Below are 12,380 nucleotides of genomic sequence, written 5' to 3'. Positions count from 1 at the left end.
TTTCAGCCTGCAGGACCAAATGCAAAACTGAATGGTGCAATTAACATTTTTTTTTTTACCTTTGTACAGCAGACCTGTTACTAAATACACCCCTCTCTATCCTCCAATGAATATCCAATGAAGCACATATTAGTATCATTTCCTTATTTGTTTGCTTGCTTTCCTTCTAATTTTATAACTTTCATCATCATCACATTTTCATTATTATTTGTTGCTATTTCTTATTAAATTTATGTACCACTCTTCCTCCCAAAATAGCCCAGGGGCAACAAACACACAAGTGGTTAAACATCTAAAAACAACTAAAAACAATTCTAATACAGGTGCAGACTGTATTATCAGAATTCAAGGACACAAGGCAGCCAGGCAAAAATACTCAAGGTTCTGCAAAGCAGAAGCAGTAGGATACCTGGCTAGGGAGAGGCTGTGGCCTGGGAAGATCCCTGAGGGCCAGACAGAGGCTTGGAGGGCTGAACATGGCTCCAAGGCCTGAGGTTTCCCATCCCTGTGCTAAAGACTGAAACTGGGACCTTTTGCATGCACAGCTTATGGGCTCTCCCCTGTTGGTGAGCTAATTTCTGGGGCAAATTTGTCCCACATGGCACTCCAGACAATACAAGGACAACAGCTTCAACTTTTACAGCAGCCAGATCAAGGGCAGGCTGCTAGGAGATGCCACTGCAGGTTTGCAGCAATGAATCCAAGGAATTGCCAAAGTCAAAGTGAGCTTTTGTGCTGAGTGCTTAAATATCTGTCAGATTTAGGGAGCAACCCATAATTCATCCTCTTGTGGCTGCGTTTCCTTTATGAAGCCGGTGACATGAGAGATAATCTTCCGTGACTCTGGTACACATCTCTTTCATGTTGAGGCATTTGTTGAGCTATTCTTTTCCGCTGTCTCCTCTTATCTGTGTCATTTTTATCCAATACTTTCCATTTTGTCATTAGGTGCCCTAAGTGGAGTCTCTGCCTCTCTCTGGGAAACCTTGGCACAGAGAGGCTCTTTCTTTCTTTCTTTCTTTCTTTCTTTCTTTCTTTCTTTCTTTCTTTCTTTCTTTCTTTCTTTCTTTCTTTCCATTCCTAGCAATTCACTCACTGTCTCCTTCCTGCAAACCTCAGCATCATGAAACTGTTCTCCATCTTTGATACAAGCCGAGCTCTGCTTCTACGTACCTCAGAGGGTCTTGCAAAAATTAAAAACAACAACAACCACCACAACAACATGTTCTCCATTTAAAGAGCAATCATCAAACAAGGCAAAGAAAACTGAGAGGGAGGTTAGAGGCAGAACTGAGGAGATTTCAGATGTCTCTCCCTGAGCAGTTAATAACACTGAATCTGCTGTTGCAAAGTGGACCACAAAGTGACCTGGAACTGGGCAGAAGGATGGTTGCTACAGGCCAGCCATACTGATGAACTGTGGAACAGTGCCAAGCAGCTGACTCTTCAGCACCCAGGGCAAAAGCCTCGTCAGCCAGCTTTGTGCATTTAAAATAAGAATCCATGCCAATGCTCAAGCTCACAGCCCTTGTGAAATCTGAGGCCTGAGAGGTGTCATTAGGGATGAGGGGAGATATCTGATTCAGCTCGCATTTAAAGGCAGACCTGCCCAATTCAGCTTTTGCAGAGCGATATGCAAATCAAAACACAGTCATCCTTTGACATTTGCATTTATCCAAACCTTGCCGTGCATGTCCCCAGCCTAGTAATACACACAAACATGCATCAGCTAGGAGGGTCAACTTAGTGAGGACAGAGGACAAAATTGTACGGTACTAGGGGAAACTGCTTTGTGAAAACAATGTGTATGTTAGGCCAAAATGCATAGGAAAATGTGCACTGAAATGTGGATTAATTTTCAAAAATGGATGTAGAAATGTGGGGAACTGAATTTTTGTTTTTATATGTGTTGGAAACTGCCCAGAGTGGCTGGGCCAACCCAGCCAGATGGGTGGGGTATAAATAATAAAATGATAATAATTGTTATTAAGATGGGAAATATGAGAAACAGCAAGAACCTGAAATTGACAAATCCATCATTCCCTTTGCTTAAAGTGGGGACTCGACCCCTGTACAATACCAAGCGTCGGCCAGTGAGGAGGCGTGTGACAGATAGACTACCCTGGAAGCTTCGAGCCTAGATTTTGACCCCCTATAAGAAGAAGAAGAGTTTGGATTTGATATCCCGCTTTATCACTACCCGAAGGAGTCTCAAAGCGGCTAACACTCTCTTTTCCCTTCCTCCCCCACAACAAACACTCTGTGAGGTGAGTGGGGCTGAGAGACTTCAGAGAAGTGTGACTAGCCCAGGGTCACCCAGCAGCTGCATGTGGAGGAGCGGGGAAGCGAACCCAGTTCCCCAGATTACGAGCCTACCGCTCTTAACCACTACCCCACACTGGCTCTTCCTTGTCAAGATTTCCAATTTGCCTGGCCAACAAGACTCTTCTCTGCTGTTGTTCCCAATGACAAATCATTTCTCTCTCTGTTTTTACTGGTCCATCCCTTCCTTATAGCATGAAGTGAGGAACCTCTACCTCTTCAGATGTTGCTGAACTACAACTCTCTTCATTGCTGACCATTGGCCGTGTAAGTTGGGACCTCTCAAGGGCCACAGATTAGCAGGAGCTATGTCTAACAACACACAGCCAGCTATTTTTGAAGCTGTTAGAACAGGAAAGGAAATTAGACTTAAGTGTGGTGTTGAGACTCGAGATCTAGACACTTGCTTACTAAGAACCAGGCCTAGTCCTAGTCAAGTTGCTTTTAGACATAGTAACATAAGGAGCTGCCTTATATCACGTCAGACTGTTTCTCCCTACACTAGGGTGCTCTGTTCTAATTGGCACTGGCTCTCCAGGACCTCAGATAGAGAATCATTCCCATCACCTGCTGACTTGATTCTTTCAGCTGGAGTCAGTGTGGTTAGAGTGTCAGACTAGGACCTGGGAGACCAGGGCGCAAATTCCCAGTCAGCCATGAAGCTCAGTGAGTGACCTTGAGCCAGTCACTGCCTCTTAGCCTAAAATATCCCACAGGGTTGTTGTGAGATTAATTTAGGAGGAGCAGAACCAGGTACACCACCTTGAGCTCCTTGGAGAGGAAGGTGGGGTGTGAATGCGAGAAACAGATAATAAACTGGGACCTTCTGTGTGCAAAATGCGTGCTCTGCCCCTGAGCTACAATCGCCTCCCCAAATTTACTTTAAGAAGAAAGTACCCCCTTAAAAACAACAACAACAACCCAGAAATATCCCTGTTAAACATCAGTGGAGCTACTGGAGACAGAACAAAAGGACAGTTTTCATGAACAACAACAGAGATTAAAACAAGCTCAGCTCACAGCACAAGGTGAAGTTTCTCCAGCCGGTGACAGCAATCCCCTGGGTCTGGCAGGTGCTGGCGTAGTTCTGCAGCCAGCTGCAAGCTGTTTGCACAGCGCCACCATCGATGCAGGTGTCAAACAGGCAGTTCTTGTAGAAGAAGGTGGGGTTGACTTTGCTGTGGCACCTGGAGAAGACGCCGCTCTTGCTGGGGATCAAGCTGCACAGCTGCTGGGGCTTCCAGAAGCCTTCCACCTTACGGCAGGCAGGGCATCTGTCACCACAGCCAACCTGGCAAAAGGGGTCCCTCTTGGCCCAACTGTGGCCAAACTCATTGATGCTAGAGACGGCAAAGCCACCGGAGGTCTGGAGGTCGTCGTCGGGGTTGCTGTTGTATCGCCCACAGAGGCCGTACGTGTTGTTCTGAAGGCTCCGTGGGACGGTGACGGAGAGGAAGGTTTTCCAGTCATAGACAACCTTCAACCCAAAGTCGGTCTCCACGACAATGTGGAAACCAAAGGCAAAGATGTTCACTTTCCCTTGTCCAAGCTTCAAGGGTAGGTAAAGGCGCTCATTGTTGATCTGCAAAGAGATGCAGTGAAGTTAGCTAGAGACTAAGACAACTGGCGTCACACCATTCTTATTCTGCATTTGTAAGTAAATAACCATTTAGTGTGGCAGCACCCACACTTTGGAACTCCCTGCTTATTGACCTGAGGCAAGTGCCTTCCCTTCCCTTTTTGGCACCCACTAAAAACATTTTTGCTTAGGCTAGCCTCTCTAGATGCATAGAATGTTGACTTGTTTTAATCCAATGTTTAGCTTATTATTGATTTTAATCTCTTTTTTGAACATTCTAAATTGTTGTTTTTAAACTGTTTTCTTGTTTTTGTTTACTGGTAATTTTATTACCTAATACATTTTGTAAACCACTTTAAGATTTTCCTACAACCAAGTGGTATATAAATCTTGCAAAATAAATAAATAACTAGCTAGCTTTGGGAGGTGGGTTTCAAAGAAAGATGGCCTGGCGCAGAAAACCCGGTCTTCACTCAGGCTGTGGAAATTGTTGTGTAGCTTTGGGCTAGTCACCATTTTTCTGTCCAACTTGCTCATGGGGTTGTCATCAAGCTAAAATTCTGCTCTGAGCTCCTTGGAAGAAAGAGAATAGAACACCAGTGCCATGGAAAATTGAGTGAAAAGGGGCACATCTATCTAGCAGTTGAGAAGCACCACACACTAGTTTATAATAGTGAAACACACAGGTCACAATCCAGCTCAAAGTTGGGTTCACTGAAACCCATTGAAATCAAGGTGGAGTGTGTCTACGCGTTCATAATAAACCCTCTAGGTCATCTGGCAAATGGGGTGATTAGGGTGCACCAATATTTACAGTCTGCAACTGTAACAGTACATGTGCCAAATATTTGGTCTGAGTAACCTCCACCCACTTTTGACTCACAAAAACCCAACAGACCATGTGTTCATGTACAGATGGAGAGGGAGCTATGGGCAGCCATCTCATGTCAGATGGTTCTGACCTCTTCTCAGCAAGAATCCACAAGGACTGGCAGCCAGGGTTTCAGGACCTTGGCTAGCTCCAAGCACACAACTTTCTCCAGTGAAAGTTGGGCCTTGATTGAGGCCTTATAAGAGCCTCCCTCTAGTTCACTCCTTCCAAAGCTCCACCCACCCTGCCTGAGGAGTGTGACCCCTTAAAGGGACAAGCCTTTGACCGGAGGGTGGGGGCTGCTTCTTCCTTCTGTGGCTTCTTGCCTAATCCACTCTCTCATCCTTTGGGCAGCCTTAGCTCCTTGGGGGAACCAGGCATAGGAGAAGCTGTCTGGTTTAGGTTTGCAGGTTTGTGGCCGTCAGCCTCAGATTTTGTATCTGGAACCTGGTTGTGTTCCTAAGCCAGCAGTATAGCAACTCCAGACTGGTTATCGTTGGACTAAAACCTGGGAAACCAAGGTTCAAATCTTCACTCGGCCCTAAAGCTCTCTGGGTAAGCTTGGGTCAATCCCTGCTCCTTAGTCTAGCCTATCTCACAGGATTGTTGTGGGGGTTAAATGTGAAGGGAGCAAACCATGTACTGCACACCACATTGAGTTCATTGGAGGAAAAAGTGGGGTATAAATTCAACCAATCAATTAGCCTTATGTATCATCTGAGGCCAAGGCCATGATAGGGACTTGTCTCTATGGAGACATTGTAATGTCCCATTACTGAGCAGTGCCAGCCCTACTGGTAGGCAAGCTGAATCAGTCCATCTTAGGTAGCAAATTCTGGATGCCATTAGGGTGAAGAACGCTGCCAAATATTTATCTTACTGTTGTCTTTTTACCATCACGCTGGGCACATTTATATTTCCTGCCTCAGGCATGAAACAACTGTTTCCAGCTGACTCCGTGAATGAGAGTCACTGAATAGCCAACTTCATCCTGACCACGATGCTAAAAGAGGTTGAATTCAAATTTTCATTTCAGTCTTTTGGGATTCCTGTTTAACACTTCTGTGGATTCTTTGCTATTTAAAAGAGAACAAGCCAACAACATTCTGCTCCCGGGAGGACTGAGCCCAGACATGTAAAAACAGTGACAGAAGAGTTTCATCCATGACAGCGTTTTCCTCCTTCAACTGTGCAGGAAAAAAATAAATACACGAAGCTACCCTTGACAACCCGATATGCAAAGGAAACAATATTAAAGCCCTATTGGTTTCCACAACACTTAAACATATCTAGCTCTTTCTGGTTTGCAGTCACTGCAAAGTTATATCCTGGAAATAAAGGCTATCAATGACTACTAGGCATGATGACAAGGTTCTCTCTCCACTGTTGGAGGCAGTATGCCTCTGAATGCCAGTTGAAGGGATCCAGGGATAGATTTACTATGAAAATGAAAAAAATTAAGCTTCAGGGACACTAATCCCAGAGGGGCTCCAGAAGTGACTTTAATCCGCATTGCTTAAAAAATTGGGTCTGGTAGACCCAATTTCATCATTTTATGATGCATCATGCATGTATATAACATTTCTCTAATTTTCATCCCCCAAACTATAAGTCATAGGAATTTTTGATTCACTTTATTTACTTTGACATGGGATATAATCCAGTATAACAATTTTAATCAAAATATGAGATGTTCGTGTGTGTGTGTGTGTGTGTGTGTGTGTGTGCTGATTCTTGTGGAACAACCCCATTGAAGAAGATAGCAGTGGCTACCCAGACCTTGTTGCTGGTTATGAAGGGCCCCCCATAACAACTCAAGCTTCAGGGCCCCATAAATGTAGGTTTGCTAGTGCTGGGATCAGACCAATGGCCCACCCAGTCCAGCATCCTGTTTGCACAGTGGCCAACCAGATGCCTGTGGAAAACCTGCAAGCAGGACCCGAGCACAAGAGCATCCTACCATCTTGTGGTTTCAAGCAAGCACTACTGCTCCTCAGAGACAGGAGGACAGGAGTTGACAGTCATCTTTCAGGAGTTGCTAGAGCAGCCTTTCTCAACCTGTGGGTCCCCAGTTGTTGTTGAACTACAACTCCCATCCTCCCTGAGCTCTGGCCTTGCTAGCCAGGGGTGATGGGAGTTGTAGTCCAACAACATCTGGGGACCCACAGGTGTGCTAGAGGATGCTAGAGGATTCCAGTCCCTCAAAGGTGGTCCTGTCCTTTGCTCCCCAGAAGAATTAGCCATGAATTTACATCTCCATCCACCTATTCTCTTTCCGCTCCCTTGCCCAACGTCCTCAACCCCTTGAAGCATTTGTCATCTCCCCATCATAAATGGAGAGCTGTTTGGCTCTCAGGTACAATGTGACCCCAGTTCAATATCTAATGGAAGTTAAAACCCAAAGGTTTCACTGACAGTGGCTGAATTTGTATCAGTAGCAGTGAGAACAAGGGAAAAACTCACCACCTGAAACTGGAAGGGGCTAACCTGAGATTGTTGTGGTTTCTATGTTCTACTTTCCCATCTGTTTTGTTCTGACATTTGTATGTATTGCATGCTTTCTCAATTCTGGTCGACAGACTGTAATAAATCGATTCAGTGTCGCTGCGTTAACTCACCAGCACGGTGTGCTTGTAGGCCCGGTGGATGATGATATTGTAACTGAAGACCTCCACTTCTACCTGCTTCACCCACAAGGCCAGGGAAGGATCCCGATCCTCATTCTTGGCAGTGACCGTAAACTCGGGGAAGGTTTCCAACCTCTCTGACCTCTGCCGGGAGACGGTGGTGCAGAGGACCAGAGGGCAGCTGCTCTGAAAATCGAAAGCAAACCCATCAAAGGTCAAGTAATGGCCGTAGCCAGAGATGATGCAGGAGGCGTCGGTGCGAGCCTGGCAGTAATAAAGGCCACTCTCCTCCATGCAGTACTCATCCTCTTTGCAGGGGATGTTCTCGCAGTGCACGCTGTTGTCGGAGCCGTTGCAGTAGCAGAAATACTGGCAGTCAATGTCCATCCAGAAGGACTGATTGGTGGAGAGCTGGTGGCCTTCAAAGCTGCAGCCGCACTCAGTCCTGGGAATGCAGTGGGTGCCCCGGAGGGCAAAGCCATCGTCACATTGACAGCCCTCCGTGCAGGTGTCCAGGCAGATGGGACCCATCCCTAGGCTTTCGCAGGACTCCGAACAGGTCATGCACTCCTCAAAGTGGCTGTTCTCCGGGCAGGTGAGAGCTGGAGCAAGACAAAAAAAGGGGAAAGCACAAGTTCAGCTGGTTGCCAGCCACTTTCTCTCAAAGTCCTGCCATGCTGTGCCTCGACATAAACTTTATTTGCATTAGCCAACGGCTGTAGCAACATAAAAGAAGCAATATATACAATTAAAAAACAACAATGGATAAAAAGGACCATCAAATGACCAAGACCATTATTCAAATAGTGGCCCTTAAAGTGAGGGCAATCTGGCTGCGACATCTGCCTCGACATTGTAGCATGGATCAGGGTAGAAAAGCAATGAAAAACTCAAGAGATAGGAGTTAGTTCCGATCCTGAATTACCTTCCTGGCTTCCACACCTAAGGGCTTACCCACTCTTAGCTTTTGCCCCACTGGAAAGAGTTACAGGTCCATGCATAAAAGTTCCTTGTCTGAGCATTTCTGTTTTCGTCCCGGAGCGTTTCCTGTGAAAACTCGCCACTCAGTGCACAATCGGAGCAAACATCAATTCAGGTTTGTTTGTTTTTCCAGATTGCCGTTTGCTCCAATTGAACTTTAAAGAGCAGGTTTTTGCAAGGAAAGCTCTGGGGCAAAAATTAAATTGAGATAAATGTTCAGACACAGAGCCTGGAAAGAGCAGAAGAAAGGTAAGTTTGGATAAACCTTGAGTCTAGTCCAGGTCTAGACAGGACTGTGTGTTTTGCACCTATCTGCAATGAAACCCTGTACTGAGCATAGGCGTCAATGTCTTTAGAATCCCAGATTGCTGTTTAAATTGGGGGGAAAGCTACATTCTAGTCCTTATGCTTTTGAACAGAAGCCTGGAAATGCATGCAGCCAAGGTTAATTCCCGAAAAACATAAACAAAAAGTCAGCACAGGCTTAAAAATTCAACAAGCTGAGCACACTCCAGTCTGTGACTGTCAAAGATATCAGGGTGAGGTTTAAAACCATTCTGCTTCTCTGGGAGCTCATAATCACAGGCTCCAGACCAGAGCTATTCATCCCTCTCTCCTTTTTTGAGCAGAAGGATATGGGCTGTCAGGTCTAACTAAGGCCAATCACTCTGGGCTCAGTCTTGCCCAGCCCCTCCTCTATACAGTCCTAGCGATCAGGGTTGATCAATTGTTTGCTAAAGTGCTTTGTAGTATAAATGCCCTGGATGTGTCGTGTGCATTCCCATTTTCAAACTAAGCAAGAAAGGTGCATGCACAAGCCTCTCTCCATGGCAATCTGGATGGCCATCTGTCAGGCGTTCTTTAGGTGTGATTCCTGCATTGCGGGGAGTCCCTTCCAACTCTACAATTCTATGGTTCCATGAACAGTTTCCCCCATGGCTGGGTGGGGTTGGGGGTTATAATCAGGATCATACAATGAAACTGATTCAGGACAGGCAAAAGGAAACCCTAGTTTAACATACTTAGCCTTTGGAACTCACTGCCCCATGATGGGGTGGTCACAAGTTTACAAGGCTTTAAAAGGGAGTTAGATTTCTCCCCCATTCATTTGCCCATCAGTGGTTATTAGATTAAACAGGGACTGCCATGTTCAGAGCCAGTATACCTCTAAGAGGTCTGATTCTCTTCCCTTCCTTCCTTCCTGCTTTGTGTGTGTCGGGAGGAAGGATCCTTGACCCTCTGCACTAGTTTGGTAGCTACGAATTGCTCTTGAACTTGATGCTGTAATGTTCAGCAATTTAGAAACACGAGGGAAGTCGGGATAGCCTAGGATGCTTTCAGCTAAATCCTCCGGAGGGAGTTTTATTAGGGGAGAGACAATGCAAAGCCTTGCAATATTACTGCATGGTTTTATTCTTATTCAAGCTGCTTTATTAGTTTCTTTGTCAATTATTGTCTTTTTAAAAAAATAATATTTATTCAGAGTTTTGAAGATTACAAAAAAAGAAAAAAGAAAATAAAAAACAGAAAAAATACAATCATTTAAAAAAGAAAAAGAACCGATTAAACATTTACATAACTTTCTTCCTTTACTTATTTCCTTGACCTCCTCACACTTCCCTTTTTTGTATTCTAGTTCAAATTGTTATTTCAGCAAATCCTTCCAACCTTGTTTTTATCTTAATAATTTGATTTAATATATTGTAATTTTACGTTCTCTCCTTCATCAATTCATTTTTACTTAATCCTTTATATCATTTCTACCAAAACCACATAATTTTCTTTTTCCAACATCTTTCTAACAATCCTTAATTTTACAATATTTTTGAAGATATACTTTAAATTTTTTCCAATCTTCTTCCACCGACTCTTCTCCTTGGTCCCAGATTCTGCCAGTCATCTTTGTCAATTATTGTCATTCAAATTGTCATTGTGTTGCATTGCCTTGTTTAGTATCCTTTCAGCATTGTGCTACATTACACAGCCTTGGGCTAGATGGAGTTTCCTTCCTGTTCACCCTGTTATTTCTTCCTCTCTTTTTCCTGCATATCAATATGCTGTTAAATGCCTTCTCCCCTTCTGAGGTTTCCAGCAGCTGGTGTTCAGAAGCATTACTCCTTCTGACCGTGGAGGCAGAGCATGGTATCATGACTGGCAGTCATTGATAGCCTTCTCCTCCATGAAGTTGTCCAATCCCCATTTAAAGTCATCCAGGTTCATGGCCATCACTGCCTCTTCTGTGAGTGCGTTCCATAGTTTAACTATCAGGAACCTGTGGCCCTTCTTACTGGTTCAGCTTTATCCACTTGGGTGCTGAATATCAGCAGACCCACAAATGTTGGGAATGAACTAGGTCTGTTGCTTTTAAGCCCTGCTTTAGGGTTTTCTGGAGGCATCTGATTGGACACCATGAGAAGGAGAGGGCTGGACTAGATGGAGGCCTGGTCTGATCCAGGAGGGCTCTTCTTATGTAGGTGGTTTCAAGAGAGGAAACCAGGTTTCTGAAACTCCCTTTTACATACTATGATTAAAAGGGTCCTTAGTCCTGTCCATTCACTTCAGTGAGTCTACTCTGAGCAGGAAAAGCATTGGATAGAGCTCTGCACTTCAGTAAAGGGCCGCTCAGTGGCCTAGTTTTGTACAAAATGCTAACTGGTTTTTTGTTTAGCCAAAGTGTGGTCTGAGTGTCCAAACCCAGCTGTGGCAACAAACCATGATTCTGGCAACAAATCACAATGTGAAGCAGTTTCCAAACTGTGACTTCTTTTAACTCTGGTTTCAAGTTCGTAAGATGATTTGCGGCTTGTTGTTGTTGTTTTTTAAAAAAGCTTAGTTAAAACAAACCATAGTTTAGCATTATGTATGACTGCACCCTTAAAATATTCACAGACTTCTGAGTTTGTGTGAAAGCTCATCGCCTGCCAAATCTCAAATTCCACGTCCTTCCATTTGCATCAACTCGCCTAAGCCTTCTTGAGCTTCCGCAGTGTGAACTTCCTACATCTGCCTTTAGATTATGATAATAATACCACTGTCAGCAAGAATATTACCATAGCTAAACAACTCCCCCCCCCATCCGTCTCGCTGATTCAAATTAGCCTCTGTTGTTACAGCTTACGTCGGGATCCCTACTGCAATTCAAGAACACGGCGCAATAAAACTCCTGATGTCTCCTAGAACGCATTCTATGAAAATTACTTAATTAAGAAAGTGCATCTAGAGGCAAAAAGCAACTGGAAAGAGAGAGAGAAAACACTCCAGGCTCAAAGGTATTGTTTTCGCAGCACTGTTTTAATCTATATTTTACATAGATGAGTGAAATGCATTATGATGGGTGAGATGGGTGTGTGTATTTTGCAGGTATGTGTGTGACGTACCTGAATCCTGTTATGGGTCCCAGGTTCTCATGTCTGGGAGGTGGAGAGGCAGCCTTCCTTGGGTGGGGTTGCACTCCCCTGAAAGGAGCAGGTTTGCACTGTGGTGGTGCTCCTGAATTCAACACTATGGCTGGAGGCTCAAGAGGCCTCAGTGGCTAGAAGGGCCTTTTAAAAAAATAAATAAATCTCCAGCTGGTTCTCCAGCTACGACCCACTTTTGTTAGAGATCACTATACTCCACGCACTGGAACCTTCAAAGTCGGATTATTATGATGTGCTCTACATGCAGCTATCCCTGAAGACGACTGGGAAATTCCAGTTAGCTCAAAATGCAGCAGCCAAATTCCTGGCTGGGTTTCCACCTACATCTCATATAAACCCTGTTTCAAAACTGGTTGCCAGTTCATTTCCGGGCCAATTCAAGGTACTCACATTGTTGTTTAAAGTCCTAAATGACTCAGGCCCCCAATATTTGAAAAACCACCCTTCTTTTCTACAGACTCTCTTGGGTGCTGAAACTGGCAGAGGGAGCCTTCTTGGTACCCTCAGAAGCTCAGGTGGTGGTGGCCCAGGGGAGGGTCTTCTCTGTGGTGGCCCCTAAGCTGCAGAACTCTCTCCCCAGA

General features: G+C 44.8%; 1 protein-coding gene across 1 annotated transcript in view; it reads right to left on the bottom strand.

Annotated features, from left to right (window-relative positions):
* The window catches only part of TECTA (tectorin alpha), an 81,098-nt gene that overhangs the window by 26,752 nt on the left and 41,966 nt on the right, over positions 1-12,380 (bottom strand). The window contains exons 10-11 of the mRNA XM_081843238.1: positions 7,391-8,001; positions 3,343-3,904 (exon numbers count right to left, since the gene is read on the bottom strand). Coding sequence (XP_081699364.1) covers positions 3,343-3,904; positions 7,391-8,001 — 1,173 coding nt within the window. The remainder of the gene's footprint in view (positions 1-3,342; positions 3,905-7,390; positions 8,002-12,380) is intronic.

Source organism: Podarcis erhardii, assembly GCF_964252035.2.
Source record: "Podarcis erhardii genome assembly, chromosome: 16".
Taxonomy (NCBI): Eukaryota; Metazoa; Chordata; class Lepidosauria; order Squamata; family Lacertidae; genus Podarcis; species Podarcis erhardii.
This window is presented reverse-complemented; position numbering and strand designations above follow the sequence as displayed.